The following is a 25,478-nucleotide window of genomic DNA, read 5'->3' as shown; positions in this document are numbered from 1 at the left end:
AAGCCTTTAATTTTCTCATTTTAGGTTTGCTTCATAATTATTGAAGGATATATTTGGGAACATGTATTGTTTTTGGAAGTATCCTATTTTCTTCTCTAGAGAAAGAATTGATAGAATCTGAATATAGAGCAAAGCATTTTCTATTTTCTTCTTCAGGTATTATTCACACAAAAACTGTGGCCTTAACTCATCTCCATGTTGCAACATTCTGGTCTGCTATGTGTGATTATATGACTTTCACTTTCATAGATCTGTTTCCTTTCCATGTTTCATCTTAAATTTCAGGAACCTTAGACATTTTTCTAGTCTTAAAATGTTTTCAAGGAAATCTGGCTTAATTGAATCCCTTTCAAGCTTTCCATAAACTTGTTTTCCCTTTCACAATTTCTTGTTATTTTACCTTTCAAGACAAACTAGCACATTAAAAAGTTTAAAAGTTACTTATTGTAAAAAATCATGCTAGTTTTATCACATTCTATTCTTTTTATACATTTCTCATTTGTTTATCCAAATAGGTCAGTCTGAAAAGGCCTCATTTGTATAACCTAAATGGGATCATGAAGAGTTAGACATGACTGAAAAAAACATATAACAACAAAATTCTTCTTGAAAAAAATGTAGTGAGGAGTGAACAGAAACAGGAAAACATTGTATATAAAAGTTACACTCTGTGATCAACTATGATTGACTTAGCTCTCTCTTCTTAAATATACAACAAGCCAAGACAATTCCCAAAGAGTCACGACAGAAAATATTATTCATATCCAGAGAAAAACTAATGGAATCTGAATGCAGGTCAAAGCAAACTATTTTCACTTTTTAAATAGTGTTTCCTTTTATTCTGCTTCTTTTTTCACAATATGACTAATGTGGAAATATGATATGCATTCTGGAACATGAATAACCTATATCAGATTGCTTGCTCTCTTGGGAAAAGAGGAGGAGAGGCAGTATGGGAGAAAAATTTGGAACTCAAAATCTTCCAAAAAATGAATGTTGAAAATCATCCTTACATATAATTTGGAAAGATTAAAAAAGAAGAAAAATGTAATCATGATATATGGGTATGGAACTTCAGTACTGCTTATAAGTATTTGTTTCACTCATCTCATATTATACCACATTTCCCTAAATATTTTTTACCACCTCACCTGTAAGTCCACCTTTGCATTGATGTTGTTGAGTATATCTATGTTGATTTCAACTGGAGGGGTTTTTTGGTTTTCTTCACAGAATTTTCTCAATACTCCTTAATAGTTGTTAGTAACAAAATCTTGCAAAATTGGGTCTCTCCAATTTTCATAGATTGGAAGTGTAGAAGCTATTCATGAGCCTGGTCCCACTCTAAGCAATAGAGAAGTTTTGATCTGCTAATCTCCAACTTTAACCAGTGGGCCCTCTGTTCCTGGAGGCTTACCAATTTTTATTTTAGTGTTTTTTTATTTTTGTTAAAGATATTATTTGAGTTTTATAATTTGCCCTCAATCTTACTTCCTTCTCCCCACCCACCCACTGAAAGCAATCTGTCAGTCTTTACTTTGTTTGTTGCCATGTTGTATATTGATCCAAATTGAGTGTGATGAGAGAGAAATCATATCCTTAAGGAAGAGACAAAAAGTCTAAGAGACAACAAGATCCGACAATAAGATATCTGTTTTTTTTCCTAAATTAAAGGGAATAGTCCTTGAACTTTGTTCAAACTCCATGGCTCTTTATCTGGATACAGATGGCACTCTCCTTTGCAGACAGACCAAAACTGTTCCTGATTGTTGCACTGATGGAATGAGAGAGTCCTTGAACAACACCCCCATGTTGCTGTTAGGATGAGGTTTACCAATTTAATGTCAAACTTATTTAAATCACCAAATCTATTTAGTTCACAGAAGCTCAAAATTCCAAGATCAGGAAATTCACTAGTCTAAGCTTTTCTGGTAGCTGGGATTCTTAGGAGATGTGGGTACCATCATGCCCATAAATAAGAAACTTTTTAAAAATTCAAATCAACAGTATTTATTAAATATCTAATATATGGAGAATACAATTACAAGTAGAAAGGTAGTCCTTTCACTAAAGAGACTTACATGTTAGTAAGGAAGGAGGTCTATCAAAGAAATGGTAGCATTTTTGATATGTGTATATATTGACTCCAAAAAATCCTATGAAAGGTGCCACAATAACTTGGAAATAAAATTTTTGACATATACTAAGGATGCCTGAAGTAAAGGAAAAATATTGAGTAGTAATTTTGACTTTTCATAGCTGTTTGTTCTCCTGTGATGCTGCCATTTGATTTCTCTAAGTCTCACTTTCTTTATCTATAAAAGTTATAATAATACTTGCCCTATCCCCCTACCTTTAAGCGTTGGGATAAAAAACCATTTAAAATACAAAATGCCATATAAATAGGAATTATCATTGTCACATTTTAATTACATTATAAATGATTTATAGAAGATAAAAGAACAAAATAAAAATAGCTCATACTTACCTATTAGATTTTCAAAGAAACATTTTTACTGAAAAAAGCAGAAGGCACTGTTCATGTTCAAACAGTTGTTCAATTATGGTGGCTTAGAGATCTGTAGTGTCTCTCCAATTTTCTGTCGGCATTCTTTAGATGTTTATATATTTATTTATCTTTTTAATTATATTCTAACCTCCCTGATATTAGGAAAATAGTTTCATTTATTTTCTACAATTATCAGCAGCTAATAGGGGAGATTAAAATATATACATGGAATGAGTAAAATGTTCCAAAGGATGACTAGTTGTATTTTTAGGCCATCCAGAATCCCCTGACAACGTGTCCATATATCCAAATGGCTATATATTTAAGGGTATAGATGAGAAAAAGCCATAAGAGCAGATGAATGTACTAGAAAAAGAGAGACATTACAAGTGAACAAAGATTCTTAATCAAATATACAAGGGAGTCATTAATTTTTTTCCTCTTTCTTTTACTTTATTTCTCATGAGGTTTTTTATTTTTGTGGGGGAGGGGTTATTATGTTTACTCTTAAATAGGAATATTTTAGTAATGTGTAAATAAATTAAAGAAAATTATTTTTTCTTATTTTCCCTTTAGATTAAGGAGATTCTTCAATAAGGTGTCTCCTCCTTTCTTTTTTTCTTCTTTTTAATGTCTTTTCCTCCTTTTTTTTCCCTTCCCTCTCTCCTCCCCTTCTCCCTTCCCTCCTTCCCTCCTCTCCTCCCTCTTCTCCTCCTTCCTTCCTTCCTTCCTTCCTTCCTTCCTTCCTTCCTTCCTTCCTGGGTTTAGCAACAATCTATAAATGTCTGCTTAGAGGTCATCTCTGGACACTGGGCATTTGTTTGGAGCAAGAAGATGAAATGTCTTCTCGATCCAGTCCAACCAAGCATGTTAGGATAGAGCAACTCTCCCCTTTTCAGATTTCATGGGTCCAGCAGAAAGAACATGCTACTTACATGCCATAGGCAGAGCTTACAGTGAGGCTGGTGATCTGCTGTGGAGGTTCTCCATCCACCCACACCAACTGAACAACAAGTTCAGCTTGATAACCTGGAGGCATCCGAACAGGTCGTGTCTTAACGCTTCAGGAAAGAGTGAAATAAAGAAAAATATAAGTATTTGAGTGCAATAAAAAGAAATGATCTCAAACATATGTATTAGGTTTATACTGAATCATTTTAAGTAGCTACGTGGTACAGTGGACAGAGCACCAGGCCTGGAGTCAGGAAAACTCATTATCCTGAGTTCAAATCTGACCTCAGACACTTATTATCTTTGTGAACTTGGGTAAATCACTTCATCTTGCTTATCTCAGTTTTCTCAGTTGTAAAGTGAACTGGAGAAGGAAATGGCAAACCACTCCATTATCTTTGCCAAGCAAATACTAAATGGAGTCATGAAGAGCAGGGCACCACTGAAAACCACTGAACAAGAAGAATCATTTAACTGAAAGGCACAAGACTCTGCATATAACCAAATAAGAGTATATCTTGGGCAGTTTACAGAGATCTAAGATTTTCTCAGTCTTCTACTTAAGTTCTAAAAGGTTTTCCAAGTATATTTATACATTATTAAATAAATTGTAACTGCCTTGAGATCAGGACAATGATTCCTATTTCCTAATAGGGCTTAAGTCCACCTAATACCTCTAAAAACAGGAAGAAGGGTTAATAAATGTTCATTGAATGAATAAACAATTCCATTATAGGTGATGACTTGCAATATATCTGGGACATACAGAATCTCTCAAGATAAGCAAGAATATGATAATCCCTAAGATCTGGCTCACAAAGCATTTGTGGTGACTGGAAGTCCTTGGGGATACAAGGACAAAACTGCCAGACCCAAATGCATTCTATCTGAAGAGAAGTTGTTCTCAGATAAACAAAACATACAATCACATCATATTGGGGATGGAAGTTTACTAACAACCAGAGAAATCAGGAAAACCCACTTAATCAAAAAGCAATGATAGCCTCTTTTATGACACAGGAACTGCTAACAGTTGAGGCCATAAGTGTTGGGAAGAATGAAGGGGCAGGAGTGTCTGACTTACTTGTGGCTGATTGATTTTTCATCCATTAAGTCATGGACTGTCAATCAGCTAGGAAAATGGAAATTTTTGAATCCAAGTAGAAATTCCACATACTGGCAGATCCAGAAAAGACAAAAGACAGAAGAGAGGGGGAAGGAAGTGGTATGGTTGGGGCATAGATAAATTACTGAACAGAAAAAGACTAGACCAAAAGACCAAAAAAAGTTCTCCATACTATTATTTATAGCAACTCATTTTAGATTCCCACTGACTACTCATCTACCCTCAGAAGACTAGCTATACTCATCAAATCCAACTAATGGACAATTATATACAACTGAAACTATAATGAGATGAGGGTTAAGGAAAGAAAGATGAGAGTTAAAAATTAGTATTTCTAACTCAGGAAAAATGATCAAAACTTCTCAACTAACATATTGTGACACTTTGGCATGTCTGGAAGACAATAGAGATTTGAAAAAGTATTGGAGTGATAATTTGAGTAACTACTCAATGTTTGCAGATATAAATTTTGGAGGATGCAAATAACCATCTGTCTTCCCTACATTGATGCAGAAGGAAAAATTATGTGCCAATTACATTTATGGAGAGGGAAAAAGGTATTACTGGTCAGAGCCTGTTCTTAATGGTAAAAATAGTTCACTTACAATGACCTTGACAATTTTGGTTTTTCCATTTTTATCCTTAAATATCCATGGTATCACTTTACCTGGATATCATGCCAAACTTTCTTTAAACTGGTGTTATCTTCCATTACTTTATGAGATGATACTTCTCTCATTATCATGTTCTGTACTCTGTAAGATTCTACAATTGAGTTCATATTCTAACCCATTATTGCCTTTTGCATCCATCTCTCTCCATTTTTTGATTAAAGTGTTTTCTCTATCTTGGTGTTTTTGGTATTCCTTGTTGTGATAATTAAGATATAAGCCTGATTATGTCATTTTATTACTCAAGAATCATTATGATATCACTGATATCACTAGAATAAGATCCAAACTTCTTGACTTAGCATTTAAGATTCTATACAGTTTGAAATCAATCTACCCTTCCCACTTTATTTTCATATTGCTTATCTTCATGTATTGTAAATCACTGTTCATTGTTTTACATTTTAGCCAGTTTTTCCTTCAACAGACAATTCCCCATTCCTGAAATGTATTCCTTCTTCAATCCTACTTCTCTAAATTCTCCATGTTTGCTTATGTACCAATTTCTCTATGAAAACTATCCCTTAAAGAATCAGTGGAGGTAAGAGAGCTTATTGAGGGAATTTGTTCCCGGAATAGTTAAAAAGCGAGTCAGTTCTAGAGGAAGAACTGAGGTTTAGAGAGTGAATATTTGGCTTTTCACTTCTACCTCCTCTAGTGTCCATTGGGGCAGTTAGGAAATTTTTTCTCTCTTCTATCCTCCATTATTAGTAAATAGGGCAACTCAACCTAGTACATATGGTATCTAAGAGAAGGAGACCCACAGATTTCAGTTCCAAAAGATGTCAAAAAACAGGAAAGAAACTGACCAGGGAGAGCAGCATGAGGATATCACAAGAGAAAGACTGGACCTCTGTCATGCTGGAGGAGCGTGTTTATTTTGACATGAGTATTGGATTTTGGGAATATTGTATTATTACTATCATCCATGCTCTGCCTTTCAGAAAATGTCTTAGGTTTAAACTGATTGTATTTTTTGACTGACTATTGAAGGTAAATGCATTGGTGGGGACAAGTGAGCTAAGATTTTAGGAGTGTGGACCCATAAAATATATTAAGCTTGGGAAAGAAATCCTCTAAGGTACTCAATCTATCAATGCTGAGATGGGGGAGGGAGGCTAAGAAGAGGAGCTACTTTTACTTTCTTTTATGTCTATGTTACTATTAAGATCATGGAAATACTGCAGGCACAGCTTGTCTAGATTTGAACAAAAGGCTTGATAAAATAGTTATGCTACACTTATAAAAAGCAAAAGGCGAGATGTGGGATAGACTAAAGTACAATCAGTCAAATTTAAATTTGATTAAATGATTGGACTCAAACAATAACTATTGATAAGTTCAATGTCAACTTGGCAAGCAGTTTCCAGTGAACACTCCATGAATTTATGATTGGCTTTTTAGTAAACTTTAGTAAACTTTAGTAAACTTCCATCCCCAATATGATGTGATTGTATGTTTTGTTTATCTGTGAACAACTTCTCTTCAAATAGAATGCATTTGGGTCTGGCAGTTTTGTCTTTGTATCCCCAAGGACTTCCAGTCACCACAAATGCTTTGTGAGCTAGATCTTTAACATCTTTATCAACACATTTTATAAAAGCATAGAATGAATGCCTCTTAAATCTGCAGATGATAAGGACTGGAGGGATATATTAAAAAACACTGGAATACAGAGTCATAATCCAAAAAGATCTTGATATATTAGGACAGTGGTTAGCAAACTTGGTTTTGTATGACTGGTGGGCTGCACATAAACAGGTTACAGGATGAATTTGGCCCAACTGGCTGTAGTTTACTGATGCCTAGTAAATTGTGCCATATTTAATAAGTTGAAATTCAATGGAGATAGTTAAATATTTAGGTTAAAAAAACTTGGCAAAAATTGATTTGGGATATCTGAGATCAAAGAGAAAAAAAGAGCAAAGTAATACAAATATCTAAAACGAGTTGGGGGATTTAATGAACTTCAAGCTCAATCTGAGTTGACAGTATGATTTAGACATTCATTAAAAAAGTCAATTTGATTTGCACTTTCATCAAAATAACCATAGTGTTCAGAAATGTGGAAGAGATGGTCCCTTTGTTCTTTGCTCTGGTCATGCATTGATTTTCAAAGGCCACATTTTACAAAAGACTTTGAAAACCTGGAGAGTACTTGAAAGGATGTTAGCAGGATGGTAAAGGACATTAATCTATGCATCATGTGGATGAGGTGTTGACAATGGAGATTTTTATCCTGGAGAAGACTTAAGAAAGGAAATATGATAGATATTTATAGATATTATTTATTTATTTATATTTCCATAAAGTACTCCATTTCCATATTTCTCTCTCTCTCCCTATGGAAGAGTGAAAGGAAAGGAAAGAAAGGAAAATGGGAGCTGTATTTCTGGTACCTTCTCATTTCCTTATAGGGGATGAGGAATACTCCTTTAGTGCCTATAGTAAGTAGGCCACAATTGTGTTGACTAGGATCTTATTGATAATAACACCTTTCTTGGAGAGGTGGTAAAAAGAGTGGAGGATTAGTAAGAGAACATTTAGTCTATCTCTCATATCCCCAATCACCAAAAAAGTACCCAGTTTCCCCAGATTTTACTCATTCGTAGTCTAGTCCTTCTCCCTTTTCAGTTATCACTTTAAGCCCTTCAGCCTCTTTAATCTCAATCTTTTCATTCCTTTTCTTCACCTCCTCATAGCAACTGTTCAGAGGACTCATGTGACTATGTGTTCCTTTCTCATTGAGCATACCAGAATACATTTCTGCATGAAAACCCAAACAAAACAAAATTAATGGTAGGTGCCCAGGCTAGTCCACAAAACCCTTTTAGCTGAATTCTTCTACTAATGTCCTGTTCAAATGCTATATCATGGCTTAGAAGCTAAGCTATATTTCTGAAGGTTATGCCAGTGGAGTATACACTATGACATATCCTATGCTCTGAACCAGTGAAAAAACCACTGTCCGTGGTCTATTTAAGCAAGGTTAGAGACCTTCTTTGCCAGAAGTTTGGCCCCTGCATAATTTATTTATTTTTGGTCATTATTCATGAAAATTTCTACTGAGGAATTGGGGGTGGGGAAGAGAGTTTGTGCCTTTACATACTATCTTATGGTACTCAAACTATACTTGATATATTTTATTGCTTTCTGAATATATGAATGCATATATTTATGATGTATATTTGTATTACTGATGCCTTTTGTTTTTGTATCATATTCACTTTCAAATATTCCCTCTTCTATTTTCCCTCTTCTGCCTAGCAAACTTTCCTTTATAAGAACAAAAAATTTAAAAAGAAAAAAAAGCTCAGAGAAATCAACCAAAATGTTGATATATCTGAAAATATATATAGTATTTCATATCCATAGTTCTTTTAACTGACTTCACTGTTACTAGCTAGCTTAGTTTTCAATTTATTGTCCTTGTTTTTTACGTAGTTGTAAGCATTGTATATCCAGTTTTCCTGATTCTGCTTACTTTATTCTGAATCAGTTCATAAATATAAATGTTTTTTTCTGAAATTTTCATATTCGTTGTTTCTTGTGGAACAATATTATTCCATTACATTTATGAATCACAGTGCACTGAGATCTCAAACACAGGGCACTGGGTCTCAAAATTCTGTGGTCCAGTGGAGAGCCAGACAAAATGAATGCCTGGAAGTTACAATAGAGATATTTCAGCTTAATAAACACTTTTCTAACCTAAATGTTTCCCAAATTGAAATAAGCTGTCTTATAAGACAATGATTTCATTTTCACTTGAACAGTTTAATTTGCCATGGTTGTTGAAAAGATGGTCCCTTGATTTGGTGAAAAGTTAGACTTGATGTCCTCAAAAATCCTTTCAAACATTTAAATCCATTAATTCCCATAATATTGACAGTGGGCCTAGTACACAGTGAATGCTTAATCCATGTGGGGAGACTGAAGACAAATGGTGTTTCCAAGAAATCTCCATTATGGTTGTCACTTCTTCTTTTTGCTTATGTTGTTATTCAAATGAAAATCAATTAAATAAAGCAAAACAATTCAAAATAGAAATATATACCAATTCATAGGTAATAAAAATAAAGGATTACGAGATTTAGACAAGTTATGTATTTGGTATATATTATCACAATGAGAATTTTAATCTTCTTCATTAACTGAAATTCTGTGAATGCTAATGTTTTTCTATTATCATTTTGCAATATGATAGGAGAATGAACAAGTCTCCTAGAAAATATTCTTGTAGATTCTCTACCTGTAAATGCCTTATTGGCTAAAACTATTTTTCTATTTAAAGAAAAGGAGATGCTGGTACTGGGATAATAATTAAAGAGAATGAAATTAAATTTTTTTTTTGAGAAGCATCTCTGTAAGTACATTCTAACTGAAAAGTAAGAAGTCTAAGTTGCTTTTTTCAGAAGGGCTTCAGAACAATCTCCTACTCTGCTCTATTTCCCCCTTTGCTCTCCTTTATGAGAATTCAGAAATGAGTTGTTCAACTGTTAAAGTAATAGTACTTTTTGTAGTTTGATATTGCCTTTTCCAGCTCATTTTACAGATGAGGAACTGAGGCAAACAGTTCTTGCCCAGGATCACTTAGCTAATAAAAATCTGAGGCTAAATCTGTATTCAGGAAGATGAGTCTTCCTGATTTTAAGCTCAGCACTCTATCCACTGCACCACCTAACTGTACCTGCTGAATTACCATTTATGCCTTATTACCATGAAGCATAATAAGTATAATGTAGGCATTAAAAAGCTTGATTATTGCCCAATCTCAAATAATTTTAGTAGGAAATATTAAATAATATTTTGAAAGTTCAAAAGAGAATTTTACCTGAGGCAAGGGATACTGTCCTTTATCACTCCTTCACTTGCTACAGTGTTGGTACTCCCTGAAAGACTCTTTGAAGAAGGAAGCTGGGAAGAGGGATCTGGAAACGGAGGAATTGTTTCTGGTTCAGGAGTAATGATATCTTCAACATCATACTGAAGTCGTACCTCTAATGACTTAAGTAAATAAACATATGTTATAATTTAATAAAAAAATCTTATTTTAAAACATTTTTAATTCAGTTATATTTGATATATTTGAAACAAATCTTATAATTAATAGAGTACATTCAAGATTCTTTCAGTATTTGGGAAGTCAATAAGTAATTCAACTGAGGAATAACCCAAATCAAGTATATAGTTATCAATAGGATTATTTCAATCTATCAATAATTTAAAATTTAGTGCTTTTTGTTTCTATAGAATTTTGTTTGTTTCTTTGTTCCACAAACTTAACAGTTTATCATATTTTTTATTTTTAGCTTTTGCAAGGCAATGGGGTTAAGTGGCTTGCCCAAGGCCACACAGCTAGGTAATTATGAAGTGTCTGAGACCAGATTTGAACTCAGGTACTCATGACTCCAGGGCCAGTGCTCTATCCACTGTGCCGCCTAGCCGCCCCTCAGTTTATCATATTTTCAAAAGTAGCATGTAAGTTACCATTTTAGTACAAGATTTATGGAAAATGGAAACTTGCTATTAGAGTCATTCCCATCAAAACAAGTTAAATTACAACTATGTTTATTCAGTCATTCTTTTCATGATCTTAGGTCAGACTAATCTGATGTGATAAGCAGAGTATATGTTAATTTTACACATAAAGAAACTGAGGCCCAAAGAGGTTATGATTTGTCCTCAGTTACTAGCAGTTACATAGCTAGTATTTGAATCCAGGAAACCCTGACTTCAAATTTAGCCTCAGACTCTTGTCAGGTTTGTAACACTAGACTAATCACTTAATGGCTACCTGTCTCAGCTTTCTTAACTATGAAATGGGATAATAGCACTTCCCTTTTGGGGTTTTTGTGAGTATAAAATGAAATAATATTTGTATAGATATTTTCAAAACTTAAATTGCTGCATAAATGTTAGCTATTATTATTATTGTACTCAAGATTTAATGGTTTTTTTATTCTACCTTTTTTAAACCAAATTCATCATTTACCGAACAAAACAAATAATAAAATGCTACTGACTTGATATCTTAAAATAACACCAAACACCAGTTTAAAATATGATATATTTGGTTTCTTCAATCATTATGACTGTAAAAGTTCCATTTTAATGACCTACCACTATTTCAGTAGTAATTTCATGCCTGCTGAATTTATAAACAATGACATATGCAGAGACTCCTGCTACACAGAATATTCTGCTCTCCGGACACCAATAAATCATCTGGATAGCATAAGGGTCCTCCTCTACAATTTCAGATGTTTGTTTTCCATCTCCTATCTTCTGTTTTTCAAATACTTTTGATGTTTTCAACTTGTACAGCATCTGTAGAGTTACTGTAAAATATTGATACATTAGCTTAAAATCTGTATTTAAGATAGACATTTTCAACATGTTAAAAAAAAACCAAAACTATGTTAATATCCTTATCATCATTCTATAAAGCTCCCAAATCAGGTAATACAAATAAATTACCTTTCATGATTTAATATTAGTACAATTCTTTTTTTTTTTTTTTTTTTTTTTTTTTAGATTTTCTAAGGCAATGGGGTTAAGTGGCTTGCCCAAGGCCACACGGCTAGGTAGTTATTAAGTGTCTGAGGCCGGATTTGAACTCAGGTACTCCTGACTCCAAGGCCAGTACTCTTTATCTTCTGCACCACCTAGCCGCCCCTATTAGTACAATTCTGTTGAAAATACTTTGATTCTGCCCTTTGGAAGAAACAGAATCAATCCAGCACCTGAGTACACTGGAAAATCAATGACAAGCAATATTTTCTCTTCCCCTACTCTTTAGTTTCTGGTTTAAGAAGAATATTAAAGGACATATGCTATCAAATTATCTCTTAGAAGACACCAGATTTCTCATCAATTTTTAACATTGAAGTCTACTCAATATAGTGTAGTTTTATAGCAATATTACTTAGCTGGAGCATTTCTGTGACTGTAAGGACGGTCTAGAGAGCTTGGCAGCCACCAGAGGAGAGTAAGCTGCATTTGATAGAAAGCATAGTTTTAAGAATCAGAAGACCCTACTTCAAATACTGACTTTACCATTTCCCAGATATGTGACCTTAGAAGGTCGCGAATTCCTCTGCTCCAAATCTGCCCTGTCTTCCTGTTCTGACCCTCTTAGGAAACCTCCTATATAGTATTTGGCTAGAAATACCTTTGCTTTATGAAAGCTCCCTAACAAGCATCCCAAATCTTTCACATCACAGGTGGGAAATCAATTAAATACAACAAGCAAGCCCTGATCTTTCCCTTATAAAATACAGGGCCTACTTCAAGAAAATTCAGAAGACCTCACTAGCTATAATGAATCTCTTTTTCACTTGGATTCTTATATTAGAATTCTCTCATAACAATGGGAAGCACCTCTGTTCAGCATATATTTCATTGTCTTTTCATCCTTTGATAATAATAATGATGACGAGAAGGTATCTGATATCCCTTTTAAAGATATCTGGTATATTAATATATTCATGGGATATCTTGTCATAGAAAAGTACCTTTAGGAAGACATTTTGCTTTAACAAATTAAGTACTTTAAAAATATTTAATAAGTACAGTGGAATATTATATTCTTTACAAATTTCAGACAATTATGTGATTGTAAAGAGTCAGTCTACTATGAAATAGCTATTTTAAGAGTCTACCTGGTCTAGTCTAATACCCTGAATCAAGGATATCCTCAATAAATAATATAAATAATTTTCAAAATATTTGTATAGATAAGAAAGTAGGTAATTCATTCAGTCATCATTGAATTTTTTTAAAATTTTCTTTTTTAAAGTAATGATAATTTTCTATTTTTTAAAATAATGACGAGATTGGATATTTTTTCATACTTTTGAAGATGTTATTATTTTTTTGATATGCTCAGAGAAATAATCCCTCACTGGCCTCTACATTTCACTTTTTTGTGTGATATTATTAGGCACTTGCCATGTCTAGTACTTCTAAATTCTCTTCTCCAAAAAAAAGTATTCATGATAGACATGTATGAAATTTCTCTGAGTTCTACAAATCTTCAGCCCTTCTCATTCCTTATACTTGAACCATACCTTCAAAATATGTGTGTGTGTGTATGCATATATATATATTTATATTTTCTATTCTAACCTAGTAGCAATTTTTATCAGAAATAGTCAATTAACATCATAATTTGATTTTTTATATAAAACCCAATTTCTACCTCCACATGCTGTATAATAAATATTCATATATATAAAAGATTCAGTTCTCATGATCATCTAACAATACTTGTCAGGAGTACTGCAATATGTGATAAACAAGAATCCCATGATACTGGATTTTTTTTTGGACCCCTATTAAAAGTAATTCCACTCCTTTATTTGCTTCTTCAGAGAGAAACTCTAAGGTCATTCTTCCATAGTTGTAACTTCTTTTAGTCTTCTGGTTTCAGAACAATCATCAAGTTTGATACAATGTATCTTTTTTCTGATTGAGGGAATTGGATAAAGAAGAGGCAAACTTATAGTAGTGTGGCAAAAAAGAAAATAAGAAAAGAAAAGATGATGACCCAGTCAGCCCGAAGAGATTTCCTCCAATTCTGATCAAGATTTCATGAATAGAAACAGAAGCAGCAGATGGTGGGAATAATCCAGGGCTGAAGTTTGACAGGAGATGAATGGCAAATAGAACAAGGGAGTAAGGGATTCAAAAGCAAGGATGGTATAGGCTTGAAATGACTAATTCTTGGTTTAAGATTGGAAAGGAGTTAGAGTGAAGTTAGAAGAGAGGCAATGGCATGAGGAAGTACTAAGAAATAGAGGGACTGGGGATTTTGATGAGGGAAAGAATAAGTTTATAAGAGGTGAGGCACATGTGGGGCATTATGTCAGGTTGGGGTCAGGTAGAAGAGTATCAGACTTTCTAAAGAAGGAGAAGGATTCCTTGTGGATAAGTGTGACTATTCTTATGTGAGACTGAGATAAAGTGAAAGAGATTCAAGGATTCTGAGGAATTGGGAGATGAGAGAGTCCGAGGGAGCATCAGTGTAATACAATGAAGTGAAGTATCTAGAATGAAGGTAGGAGATAAGGGGCGGAAGAATACAGCAAGTGAATTCCCTTAGTCATTAGTATTTGTTCTGAGTGGAAAATCTCAATGGGATGGATTTAAAAGTAAAAGAGGATTGCTGTGTGATGGGGATAAATGAGAGCACATTGAAGAAACAGTAGGAAGTAAGGAGTACTTGGACTGCCTCTCCAGGACCTGTGGGCATTAGAGAAGATATGGCCAGTGCTGGAGAGGCTGTCCTGGGATCAGATGTGTTGGAGTTAGCTCCTCACTGCTCAAGAGAAGACTTAAATTTTCAACAGGAAAATTCACTCCTCAAAAATCAGCAAATACTACAAATTATGACTAGAGTTATTGTTTTGTTGATTGTCTAGACAAGAGAAAATGTTAAGAAAAATGTTAATAATAGAGATTAAATTAAAAAATGTGTCATTGCCAATTGCTAAATATTTCTATGGGATGTCTACTCTTCACCTGTTATGTAAAAACGGAACTCTATACTCTTTCTTAATTTCCATATCCCTGCCAATGATAATACAGTTTTTCTGGTTAAACAAGTTTGAAACCCTGGAGTTAATATGAACTAACTCCTTTGCTTTCTACATTCAATCTATCTGCAATTCTATCAATTCTTTATCTGTAGAATCTCTTAAATTCATCTTTTCTACTCCATTTGGAAAGCTGTCCTACTACTCAGGCCTTGACAACTGCAGCAGTCATTTAATATCTTTAGACTGCTCTAATTCATCTTAAAAATAACAGTTAAAGTAGAATTCCTCAAAATCAATTTTCTTCTTACTCTCTCATTCATGAATGTACAAGGGAGCCACATTACTTATCATATCAAATTCAAACACCTTTACTTGACTGTCAAAAGTTTCTATGGCTGCTCCAATCCCCTTTATCCTCTCACAATGCCAATTGAATTTCTTCTTGAAAGAAACTATGACCACCCATAACTTGTTCCTTTATTTTCATTCCTTTAAAAGTGCCACTTGTAGGTATTGGCCAATTGCACAAATATCTGGAGGGTGGTCAATTCATAATGATTTGAAGTATACCACCACCACCTCCTGATTATTACATAACTCACAAAACTTAGGTCTTTCTAGCAGTTCTAGAGGATGAAAATATTATTTAGACAGGTTGCTATTATAATCACATGGATTGCCATGGAAAAAAGTCATAAAAAGGTTTTAAATGATAAGTATAAGACCCCAAGGAAAATTTCCAAGGGTCAGATGAAGAGTAACTACAGAAATGAATTTCAAAAGAAGTAATAAAATTGGGAGTCAGTAAACAAAAACGTGCTCTATGTAATAATCAGATAGCAAAGGGTAAAAAAAAAAGGTGAAAGGAGAGATAGATAGGAATTAATCAGTAGCTAGCTGCTGCTCTGCATCAACAGAGAGTTTCCTTCTTGAGAGTTCTCTGTACCAATGAACTCATAGATCTGATTTTTAAAAAATCCCTATTCCTGTGCAGGATGCACAATGTTTTATGGGTACAACATGTAAATTAGTAAATTAGTAAGTGCTTGTTGAAGTTGAATGCAATAAATATCTGATGATGTTTATTTGTTTAACTGATTTGTTTACTGATATTTGTTAAAGTTACTTTATTAGGGAGAGAGAATAATGTAAAAATTGTTTTTTAAAACTTAGATAAAAATGAAGAAAGAAGGTAGATAAGATGATAACCTTGGTATGCCCTTTGTATATAAAAATGAAAATATATGGCACTTTCAAAAACATTAAATTGAATTATTTCCCATAGTGTATTAAATCCTAAAAACTGTAGCAAAAATGCATGCCAATAGGAGATTAAATTGCACATAAAATAATAAGGCTATAATCTAATAAATATTAATATAAAATAAATATTAATAAATAAATTAATGCTATATTTTAATAAATCTAGTAAAAAGAACAACTTACTTGCAGAAGCATCCCAAAACTTTATTGATCCATCTGCATGACTAGAGAGAGAAATTAAATATCAGTTAAAACATGATTAAATTTAAATGTCTAATCATTATTGAAAATTCAAAAATCTGAATTATTATTTCTCAGATCATGTCACAGAAGATGAAAATCTTTTTAAAGCAGAAAAAAATCTAAGCTCCAAATTACAACCCACTTATTTTCTTTATTTTAAATTAAATTATATTTTCTCAATAACTCAGTTTACTTTCTCTAGCTCTCATCTTACCTTCTCTACTTCTCACCTTTTCTTTCTACTCACCTACCTTCCATGTTGAGAAATAAAGAAGAGCAAAATTTCTGTTATAAGCATACATAGTTAAGCAGAACAAATCCTTGTCCAAAAAAAATGTCTATACCAGTTGTTTCAATCCATTGTCTCTGTCAAAAGGTAGGGAGTATGTTTCCTAATGAGTCTTCCAGAATCATGGTTGGTCACTATATTGTTCAGTTACTATATCTTTTTTTTTTTGTTTGAGGCAATCAGGGTTAAGTGACTTGCCCAGGATCACACAGCTAATACTTGTCTGAGGTCACATTTGAATTCAGGTCCTTCTGATTCCAGTACCAGTGCTCTTTCCACTGTGCCACTTAGGTATCTCCAGAGTTCCTATATCAATTAACATATATATATATATATGATATAATATTATATATAATATATCTATTGTTAATTTCTAAATTGTGCTTTTCCCTTCACATGCCATCACTTCATATATCTCCTGAAGACTATACTTATTTTCTAAATTTTTTTATTATAAATTTAAAATAAACATGACCATTATCAAAATCAAATAGTCAAATGAAGAAAGGAAAATGATTTCCTTTGACTTTGACAAGGCAAAACCAAGCAAATTAATAAATCTAAAAAAAATTCCTTTTTAGCATTCCCTTTCAACTTGCTTGAAGTTTACCCATCCTTACTATCCTACTTATTTCAAACTATATAATTTACTTCAATAGATTAAAAATAATTAGAAAGATTCCTTAAGTCTTGGAAAATTATCATAAACTGCAATGGGCTTTGATCCATAGTAAAGACCAATACTTAGATACATTTCTTTTTCTGAGAGCAAAAGGAATGTCTTATCACATGAATACCATTCAATTGTTATCATTTATTAAAATAAATAGCTAAATGATAGTGAAAATATGACAATAATAGTATTCTAACACTTTTTTCAAAATTGTCTTGATATTTAGTATAAAGAACATAAAGTGGAATGATGCAAACTTTTGATTATTGGAGTACCTAAATAACATATCTGAAATAAACTTAAGTTAATTTATAATAGATTTTTATGCCATTTTAATGTTAATTGACTACTTATATGATGAAACTATATACATTCTATGACAAAAAGTAGTTCATTGAATCAACCATTTGACTTTAGCCAGTTTAAATGAAACTAGTTCAATTATCAAAAAAACAGGACTTACTACAAAGCATAAGGCATTATGAAATGTTCTGGTTATCTTTGGGGTCACATGGTTCCTTTTTACTCTGAGATTATGTGGTTTTCCTTTTCCTAGAGCCATGTAGTTTATTATAAAACTTTCCAGGGAACTGAGTCTAAATATTTATTTGTAGTTTTTCACCAAATACAAATTTGATGAAAAGGAATTGCAAGGCTATACCTAAACAGCGCCAAACTTCTGCATTCTTCCTTTATAATGCAGCTTTCATTTTTGTCTAGGTTTTGAATTATTGTAATAACCTCTTACCTAATTAATTTCTCTCTCTAATTTCTTCCTTTCCAATTAATTCTGTACTTAATTGCTAAATTAGTTTCCCTAAAATCTCTTTAATCATATAACTCCCATATTTAAAATCTTTTCATGACTCTTCACCACCCCTAGCATCACATCTAAATTGGAATGCAAGGTCTTCTACAGTCTGATTATGAAATTCCTTTCCATATTCTTCTCCCATGACTTTTCACTTGTAAAGTTCTCTTCAGCCAGACTTGTCTCTTTAGCATCTGTAGTGTCTTTTGAAATCATTAAGAAAATTACCACTTGTTCTCCCCCAAAACAACTTCTTTCTCCCTTTTCACTCATGCAAATTCTAAATTATCCTTCCAGGATTAGTTCAACTGTGAGGTTTTCAATGAACTCTAATATAAGTACTTATCTATCTAGAAGATACCCTTCTCTGCACTCCTTTATTTATTATTTATTTATTAGTGCCTATACCTCACTATTTAGTATTCAGCTATTATGTTTTTGGTTGAATTATGCATATAAGTACTATGTACCCAACTATAACATAAGTTCCTTAAACATGAAGAAAGTATTTTTTCCTTCATTAATATCTCCCACAACACCTATGAGTTCTCAATTTGTTTTTGATTAGTTAATCGTATACTGAAGAGAAGTTTAAATAGAGTTGATCAAAGGAAATTGAATCAAAACTCCAATGTTTATTGAAAAGCATACTAACATATCAAGTCAAAGATCTATACATCAGCAATATAGTCAATGTTTAATTATTAGAACATTAACTTGGAAACAAAAATTAATAGCTAGCTAAATTTCTTGCTAGATAGTTTGCTCAAATAAAATGTACTCTACTTAACATTGTTTACTAGTTATTTAAAAACAACTTCAGTTAAAAGAAAAAAACAAACAATGTTGTTATTTATGGAAAATAAATTGCTAAACAGTAAAAATTCAAGTAAAAAAGACTTCAAATACATTTTTACCCAGACCTGAATGTATAATAGGACTCAACTGGGCAAAACAGTGTTCTTAATATACCCTATCAGACTAGTGGTATAGGAACTTGAAAGATCAAGCTACATCAAAGGGACTTGAAAGATTCATAAATGATAATTGACAAAAATGGGGAAGAAGATGGCATTAAGAGGATAAACAAAATCTCATAAAAATCTGGGAAACAGATCTAAGAGATGGACTTAGGAATTTATTTTCCCCTAGTTTAAAATTTAGCTAAAAATGATTTGGGACATTTTATTTAAAGACAATACAACAAGAAATTCTTACCTTTTTCTGAGGAATATCCAATCCACCCCCCTAAAGAAATAGTTTAGCCCAAGAGTACTGTATTGTACTCTAGTGGAATATACAGAAGGGTAGTGAAGTGACAAATAATAGGACTGTGACTTTGAGTTTGCTGAAATTGGAGGATAAAAAAGTTTGCTAAATCTCAAGTTGTTTTTCTCCTCTGTTTTTCTATCTCCCCATCTCTGTCTCTCCCTGAATTCTAGAAGCACCTACCTAGAGAAATTAACTTGGAGGCTCATTTTCATGAGCAGGTTGACAAAGACGTCTTCCATACTGTAGTGAGTTATTAACCAAATGCTTGATGATTTGGATGATGGCAGATATTTATATTATGCTTTGGGATTTGTAAATTTTTTTTGCATTTATCGTTTAAACTCACAACCATTCTGTGTGATTTATGTGCAGGGATCTTTTTTTAGATGAAGCAACAAAAAAAGTAAAAGTATTTAATTATGGTAAGAAGAATGGTATATAGTAGAGCCAAAACCAAGTGTGGATCCTCAAACAGCCCCATGCTTTTCTGAATTATTGCAAGGCCTTACTTGTATTAAGCACTCAGCTCTACTTGATAACAGACACAAATGAGGAATGGAGTCAAAGGAAGTTGAACAGAATTCGAGGGAGTGGCTGATCAGCATTCTAGAGGAGCGCTAGCCCCTAGGTCCTCCTGACTCCATTACCAATTCTCTGTCTACAGTATTATATTGTCTCTCAATAAGGCAATTAACATTGTTTTAAAAAATAAAAGGATCCTGAAGGGCAAATTTATATGAATATGCCTCCAAATGTCAGGATTGGATAGCAAAGAGTAATTTACATTTATATCCTAGGAAAAATAAAACTTTATAAGCTGATAGTTTTCATAGCTGTCAATTCCTGTAAATTAGCTTTTAAAGAAACCTTCCAAGGGACTAGAGAAGTCTTTTGCTTTTGTTGTCAGATTGTAAGAAGGGTGGCTAAGTTTCAGTGAGGAATCCAGTGCTTGTAATATAATAAGAAATGTCAAATAACCCAAAGATGCTTAGAGTTTTGATATGCCCAACCTCTCTCTCCCCAAGGATGCAGGCCATCTGGTAGCTTCTTATTTTAACTAATAATTCTCAATAACAAGTACATTGGTTTTTTTACATTTGGCATAGGAAAAGGCTAATTACCATTTTGAGTTCCTAGGACAAGGGGATGGTGATATGATAATCTTTAAGCAAAGAGATACTTTGGAGAGGGGGTTGAAAGACTTGAGGTCATTGCTGTCTAAAAGAAACAAAGATCCATCAGAGTATAGAATGATTTTAATGGTCATCCAATATAATTACAATTTACAAAGGAAGAAAATTTGTACTGAAATTGAGACTGAGATGAGGTTAAAGTTAAATTGAGCCTAAGGGACCTTTGAGACCATCTTTCCAACTACATTTTTAACGAAGTGGGAAACATAAGCTAAAAGTCAGTATCAGAGCAGAGACTAGAACTCATTTCTCCTAACTTTCAGTCCAGCATTTTCTTTCAGCCTGGTTGTTGGAATTTGAAGAAAGATAGGGCTAGACAGAAGTTCATCATCTCATAGAGACTTTGGGGCTTTAATGGATTGCAGGCTCAATAACATTTACTAAACTTCTAACAATTACAAGGTTCTGTTCCATGTACAAAGATAAAAAGAATGTAGTTCTTGCCTTCAGAGAGTTTACTATACCCAGGTAAGATAATTTGATCAGATAATAAGAATTAACAATCGAGGTGACCCAGAAGAGCTTTAAACAGTAGATGATATTTTTTTTTCTGGGGCAAGAAAGAATGAAGGCAGGAGTAAAATAATTCAGGAGTGGGGAACAGCCTCTGCCAAGGAATATGAGGTTGGGAGATTAAAAAAAAGTTTATGGACTAGCCAGTAGGGAAAAGAGTCAATACAGGGGAAGAAAATTAAATCCAGCTACAGAATAATCTGGGGTCTTTTACAGGCATGATGGACATAATGCTTACCAGTATAGACCAATTCTGAATGACTTTCTCCGATAACCAATTGTCTTTATGTAAAGGTGGATGCAGGGTAGCTAAGTGGCACAGTGGCTAGGTGACGCAGTGGATAGAGCACTGGCCCTGGAGTCAAGAGTACCTGAGTTCAAATCAGGTCTCAGACACTTAATAATTACCTAGCTGTGTGGCCTTGGAGAAGTCACTTAACCCCACTTGCCTTGCAAAAAAACTAAAAAAAAAAGGTGGATGCAAAGATGGATAATGTCTTTATTTTTATTTTTGGTACTTGGATGAGAAACAGGAATTTAAATCATTGTGTATGTCAACTAAGAAATGAAATTCTGAAACAAGCCTAAAAAACAAAAAAAGTTAGGGAAAGATTAGTGAATATTTTAAATGCCAGACTGAGCAGTTTGTTTAAGCACCAGGTTGAGAATTACTTCTAGAGGCAATAGATATTTATACAGGAGAGTGACAATCAGACTTGTGTCTTAGGAGTAATGAATGAAATATGGTAGAGAAAAATGCTGAAATGATTTTAGGCTGCATTAAGAAAGGCACTGTACACAGAAGAAGGATGGTGACAGTCCTCCTTTGCTATACTCATGAAAGACTAGATTTGGAATACTGGACACTGATAATCTGGAAATTGTGCTAAAGAGGGTAACTGGAATGGTAAAAGTTCTCAGGATTATGCCAGATGAGAACCACAGCTCTTCCAAGGATCCTTTCCTTCTTTTCTGACCATTTGTTTCAATTTCCTTTGCTGAATCATCACATATGATGTTAAAGATTCTTTTAATTTGAATGTTTCCCCTCAGGATGTGGCCTAGGATTTCTTCTTTTTTATTTTTAAGCTTTCCCTTTTGGTAATATCTGATCTTATGACAACTCATACATACATACATTATATGTATAATGTATGTATGTATTATGTATATATATGTGTGTGTTTTATATGTGTGAGTTTTATACACACAAATATGTCATATACATCTATATCTATATCATCTATATCTATATCTATATCTATCTATATATCTATCTATATATACCACTTCTGGTGTTGTTAGGTGCCTTGAAATTTGTTCTGTCCTAAATATCAAGATGAGATAGAGATAGAGATAGAGATAGAGATAGAGATAGATAGATAAAGAGAGAGAGAGAGAGAGAGAGAGAGAGAGAGAGAGAGAGAGAGAGAGAGACAATAATTTACTTGTTCTATCCTAAATATCAAGAAGGCTCAGGTAATTCCCAATAAAGGGGAGCAAGATTATTGGGAGAAAAGATTGTGAACAAAAGGGTAGTTTTTTTATGCCAGGTGGGGATGGTTTTGGACCTAAGAAAAAAGCTGAAATGTGCCAACTGGCCTCAGCATGGGGAGTTTAATAAAAGAGCATTCATTCTCCCTTTGAGGAAGAAGAAACTCCAAGAGCAGAAACTAAGTTCTGTAAATGGTAGCAGCTGACAGGATTTTGGCAAGGAAGCATCAGGAGAGGGAGAGTGGATCAGAATCTTGGGGGGGGGACAGCTGGTGGTGGGAAACCAATTTGTGAAAGCAAGCATTAAGCCTAAAGGCAAACCTGCTTTTTGTGTTTTGGGGGGGGTTGGGTGATAGTGGTGGTGGGGAATCTTCTCCTGCTATTCACTTTGCTAGTCTGTCCATTACCTTTATAGTTTTTTGGTCTATTGGTAGAAAATATTTTGGATATATATATTTGAGCCATATACCAATAATAATAATTATTATTTTGAACTGGGGAGCAGGGATATTAGGAAGTAATATATTTCATACTTCTCTTCCTTTCTGTAGTATAAACTGACATATGCATTTAATAGTTAGACACAGATATAGATATTCTATATATATTTGTGTGTGTACATGTGAGCTCACATGTGTGTGCATTCATGGGCATTTGATGCCAAGTTCAGGATTTGACTATTCTAATATCTCCATCTAGTGGAATATAGAAGCAAACAGAAAAGCTATGGGACTACCTCTGGTTGAGTATTATTTATTTATTTGTATTGTGTCACCTAGCTTGGTTCAGGCACCTCTCTTAAAAAAGAATAACTAGAATAACTAGAAGGGAGAAGACCTCAGCCTGCCTTAAAAATTGTTTGATATGTCTTTGTCCTTGATTGCCAATGAGATTGCAAGCTCTTTAATGGAAAATGTCTTTTGCTTCCGTTGTCTCCTCCAACACCTACCACAAATCTAGACAGATAGTAGTAGATAGTTGATAATTTCTTGATGACTAATTAATTCACCAATAATCTTCTATTTACTTACCCTGTAATAATAATTTCTGGATATGTTTGTGCCCCAATGTTCCAGGTCCCTCCACTGACTGGCCATTCCTAAATATAATAATCAGAAATCATACATGAGACATTAATTTTGAAGTTTGAATGCATTAAAACATTTTTTAAATCACCTGTTTTAAAATTTAGGTAAATATACACATATAAGAATAAATAGCTATACAACATTTTGTAAAGGTTTCAATTATTTTATAGAAAAACACCACTGAACCCACAATTGCATTTCCAGGAAAATTTAGAGTTTTTCTTATCAATATCATTTCTTTAAAAAAATAAGCAAAACAAAACCAGAAATAGGAGAAGGAGAAGGAAAAAAACAACTGTACTTGTTTGAAGAGATTCATGTGGATGCACAGGGAGCTCCCCAACCCAATTTAGATTTTTTGAAATATGTATACTAAATTATGGTAAGATACATGATACTGTAAAAATATTATCACAAAAGCTAAGGCTAAAATTGAGCTGTGGCTGTGAAGATCAATAAAAAAGTTTGTTTCTTTTTCTATTTTAAACTATATTGGGGAAAGAAAGAGGATCAAAGAATGTATAAAAACATTGCTTAGGGTAGATGAAATTAAGATAATTGTCAAAAGAGTTGAAGGGGAGCTACTCAATTATAATTTTACTTCTGTGTTGTCTGCCAGGAAGAATGTCTTTTGAACAAATAAAGAGGAACCTAATACAAATGGCTAGCAGGTTTATTTTCAGGATAAGTACAGGAGCTAGTAAGTACCCTAGGTATCCTCAATTTAGGCTTATGTGATTGCCAAGCCACTGTTAGTGGTATTTAAGGGTCATGGAGTATAGAAGTACCATATAACTAGAGATGGGCAAATGTTGCTCTGATTTTCAAAAAAAAAAACAAAGGAAAAGGCTAGATTCTGCAACTGTAGACTCATGAGCTTTGTCTTCTGGGAAAAGTATAAAATACATTATTGAGAAGATGGCTAGTGAACATCTAGCAAGGAAAGAGATGATTACAAAGAGCTCGGTAATCTTACTCCTTTGTTGAGAGGATGACTATACTGGTAGCTTAGGAGAATGCTGGCACTGTAGTATATCTACATATCTCTTAGTGTTCTTAAAGGAAACATAGAGAGCTAAGGACTAGATGAAAATACAATTAGATGGATTTAGAACTGATTAGATGCCAAAACTTAAGAGCAAGTATCAATAGTTCAGTGTCAACTTGCTCAAGAAACCTTTAGTAAAGTGTCCCAGGGATTTATGTGCTTGACTTTATACTAATTAACATTTTATAATTGTATTGGATAAAGGATTAGATAATATTGTTATAAATATTTTTCATATGACACAAAGCTAAGAGGTTGTCATACTGGATAAAAGAGTCAGGATCCAGAAAGATCTTGGTAGACTAGAGTACAAGAGTGAATCTAAGATGAAGAAATTCAATGGGAATAGTAAAATCTTACACTTAAGTGTAAATGATCAATTTTGCAAACACAAGATGAGGGAAGCCAGGTTAGATATTGAAAAAGTTCAGTTTCAGTAGACTCTAGCTTCAGAGGCAGCCAGAATAGTGCATGTAAACTCAAGCTGTAAGATAGAACTTTCAGGACTATGAAAATGATAGTTCCTCTGTTCTCTAACTTACTCATGCCACATCTGATATATTGTGTTCAGTTCTGGGAGCAAAAGTTTAGGGTAGGCGGATTAGAGAATTGTTAACATAGAGATGGTAATTAAATCAATGGAAGCTGTGTAATGATCAAATGAAATAGTGTAGAGGGTGAAGAGAAGGCATCCCAGGAGGGACATATATGGTTAGAGGGCATGACCTGAATGAGAATCCAGCAAAAGAAACTCAGAAGCAGCAGTCAGATAGATAGACAGGAAGGAGGAGA

The 25,478-nt window shown here is 33.5% G+C and overlaps 1 protein-coding gene across 6 annotated transcripts in view; it reads right to left on the bottom strand.

Annotated features, from left to right (window-relative positions):
- Positions 1 to 25,478, bottom strand: part of STXBP5L (syntaxin binding protein 5L) — a 418,354-nt gene that overhangs the window by 128,772 nt on the left and 264,104 nt on the right. For all 6 annotated transcript variants that reach the window (XM_074214609.1, XM_074214607.1, XM_074214610.1 and 3 more), the window contains 5 exons: positions 23,582 to 23,649; positions 16,246 to 16,286; positions 11,381 to 11,598; positions 10,092 to 10,264; positions 3,445 to 3,570 (listed from right to left, as the gene is read on the bottom strand). In XM_074214609.1, coding sequence (XP_074070710.1) covers positions 3,445 to 3,570; positions 10,092 to 10,264; positions 11,381 to 11,598; positions 16,246 to 16,286; positions 23,582 to 23,649 — 626 coding nt within the window. The remainder of the gene's footprint in view (positions 1 to 3,444; positions 3,571 to 10,091; positions 10,265 to 11,380; positions 11,599 to 16,245; positions 16,287 to 23,581; positions 23,650 to 25,478) is intronic.

This window comes from Macrotis lagotis, chromosome 1 (genome assembly GCF_037893015.1).
Source record: "Macrotis lagotis isolate mMagLag1 chromosome 1, bilby.v1.9.chrom.fasta, whole genome shotgun sequence".
Taxonomy (NCBI): Eukaryota; Metazoa; Chordata; class Mammalia; order Peramelemorphia; family Peramelidae; genus Macrotis; species Macrotis lagotis.
The sequence above is the reverse complement of the archived record's forward strand: the minus strand, read 5'-3'. Positions and strand labels throughout refer to the sequence as shown.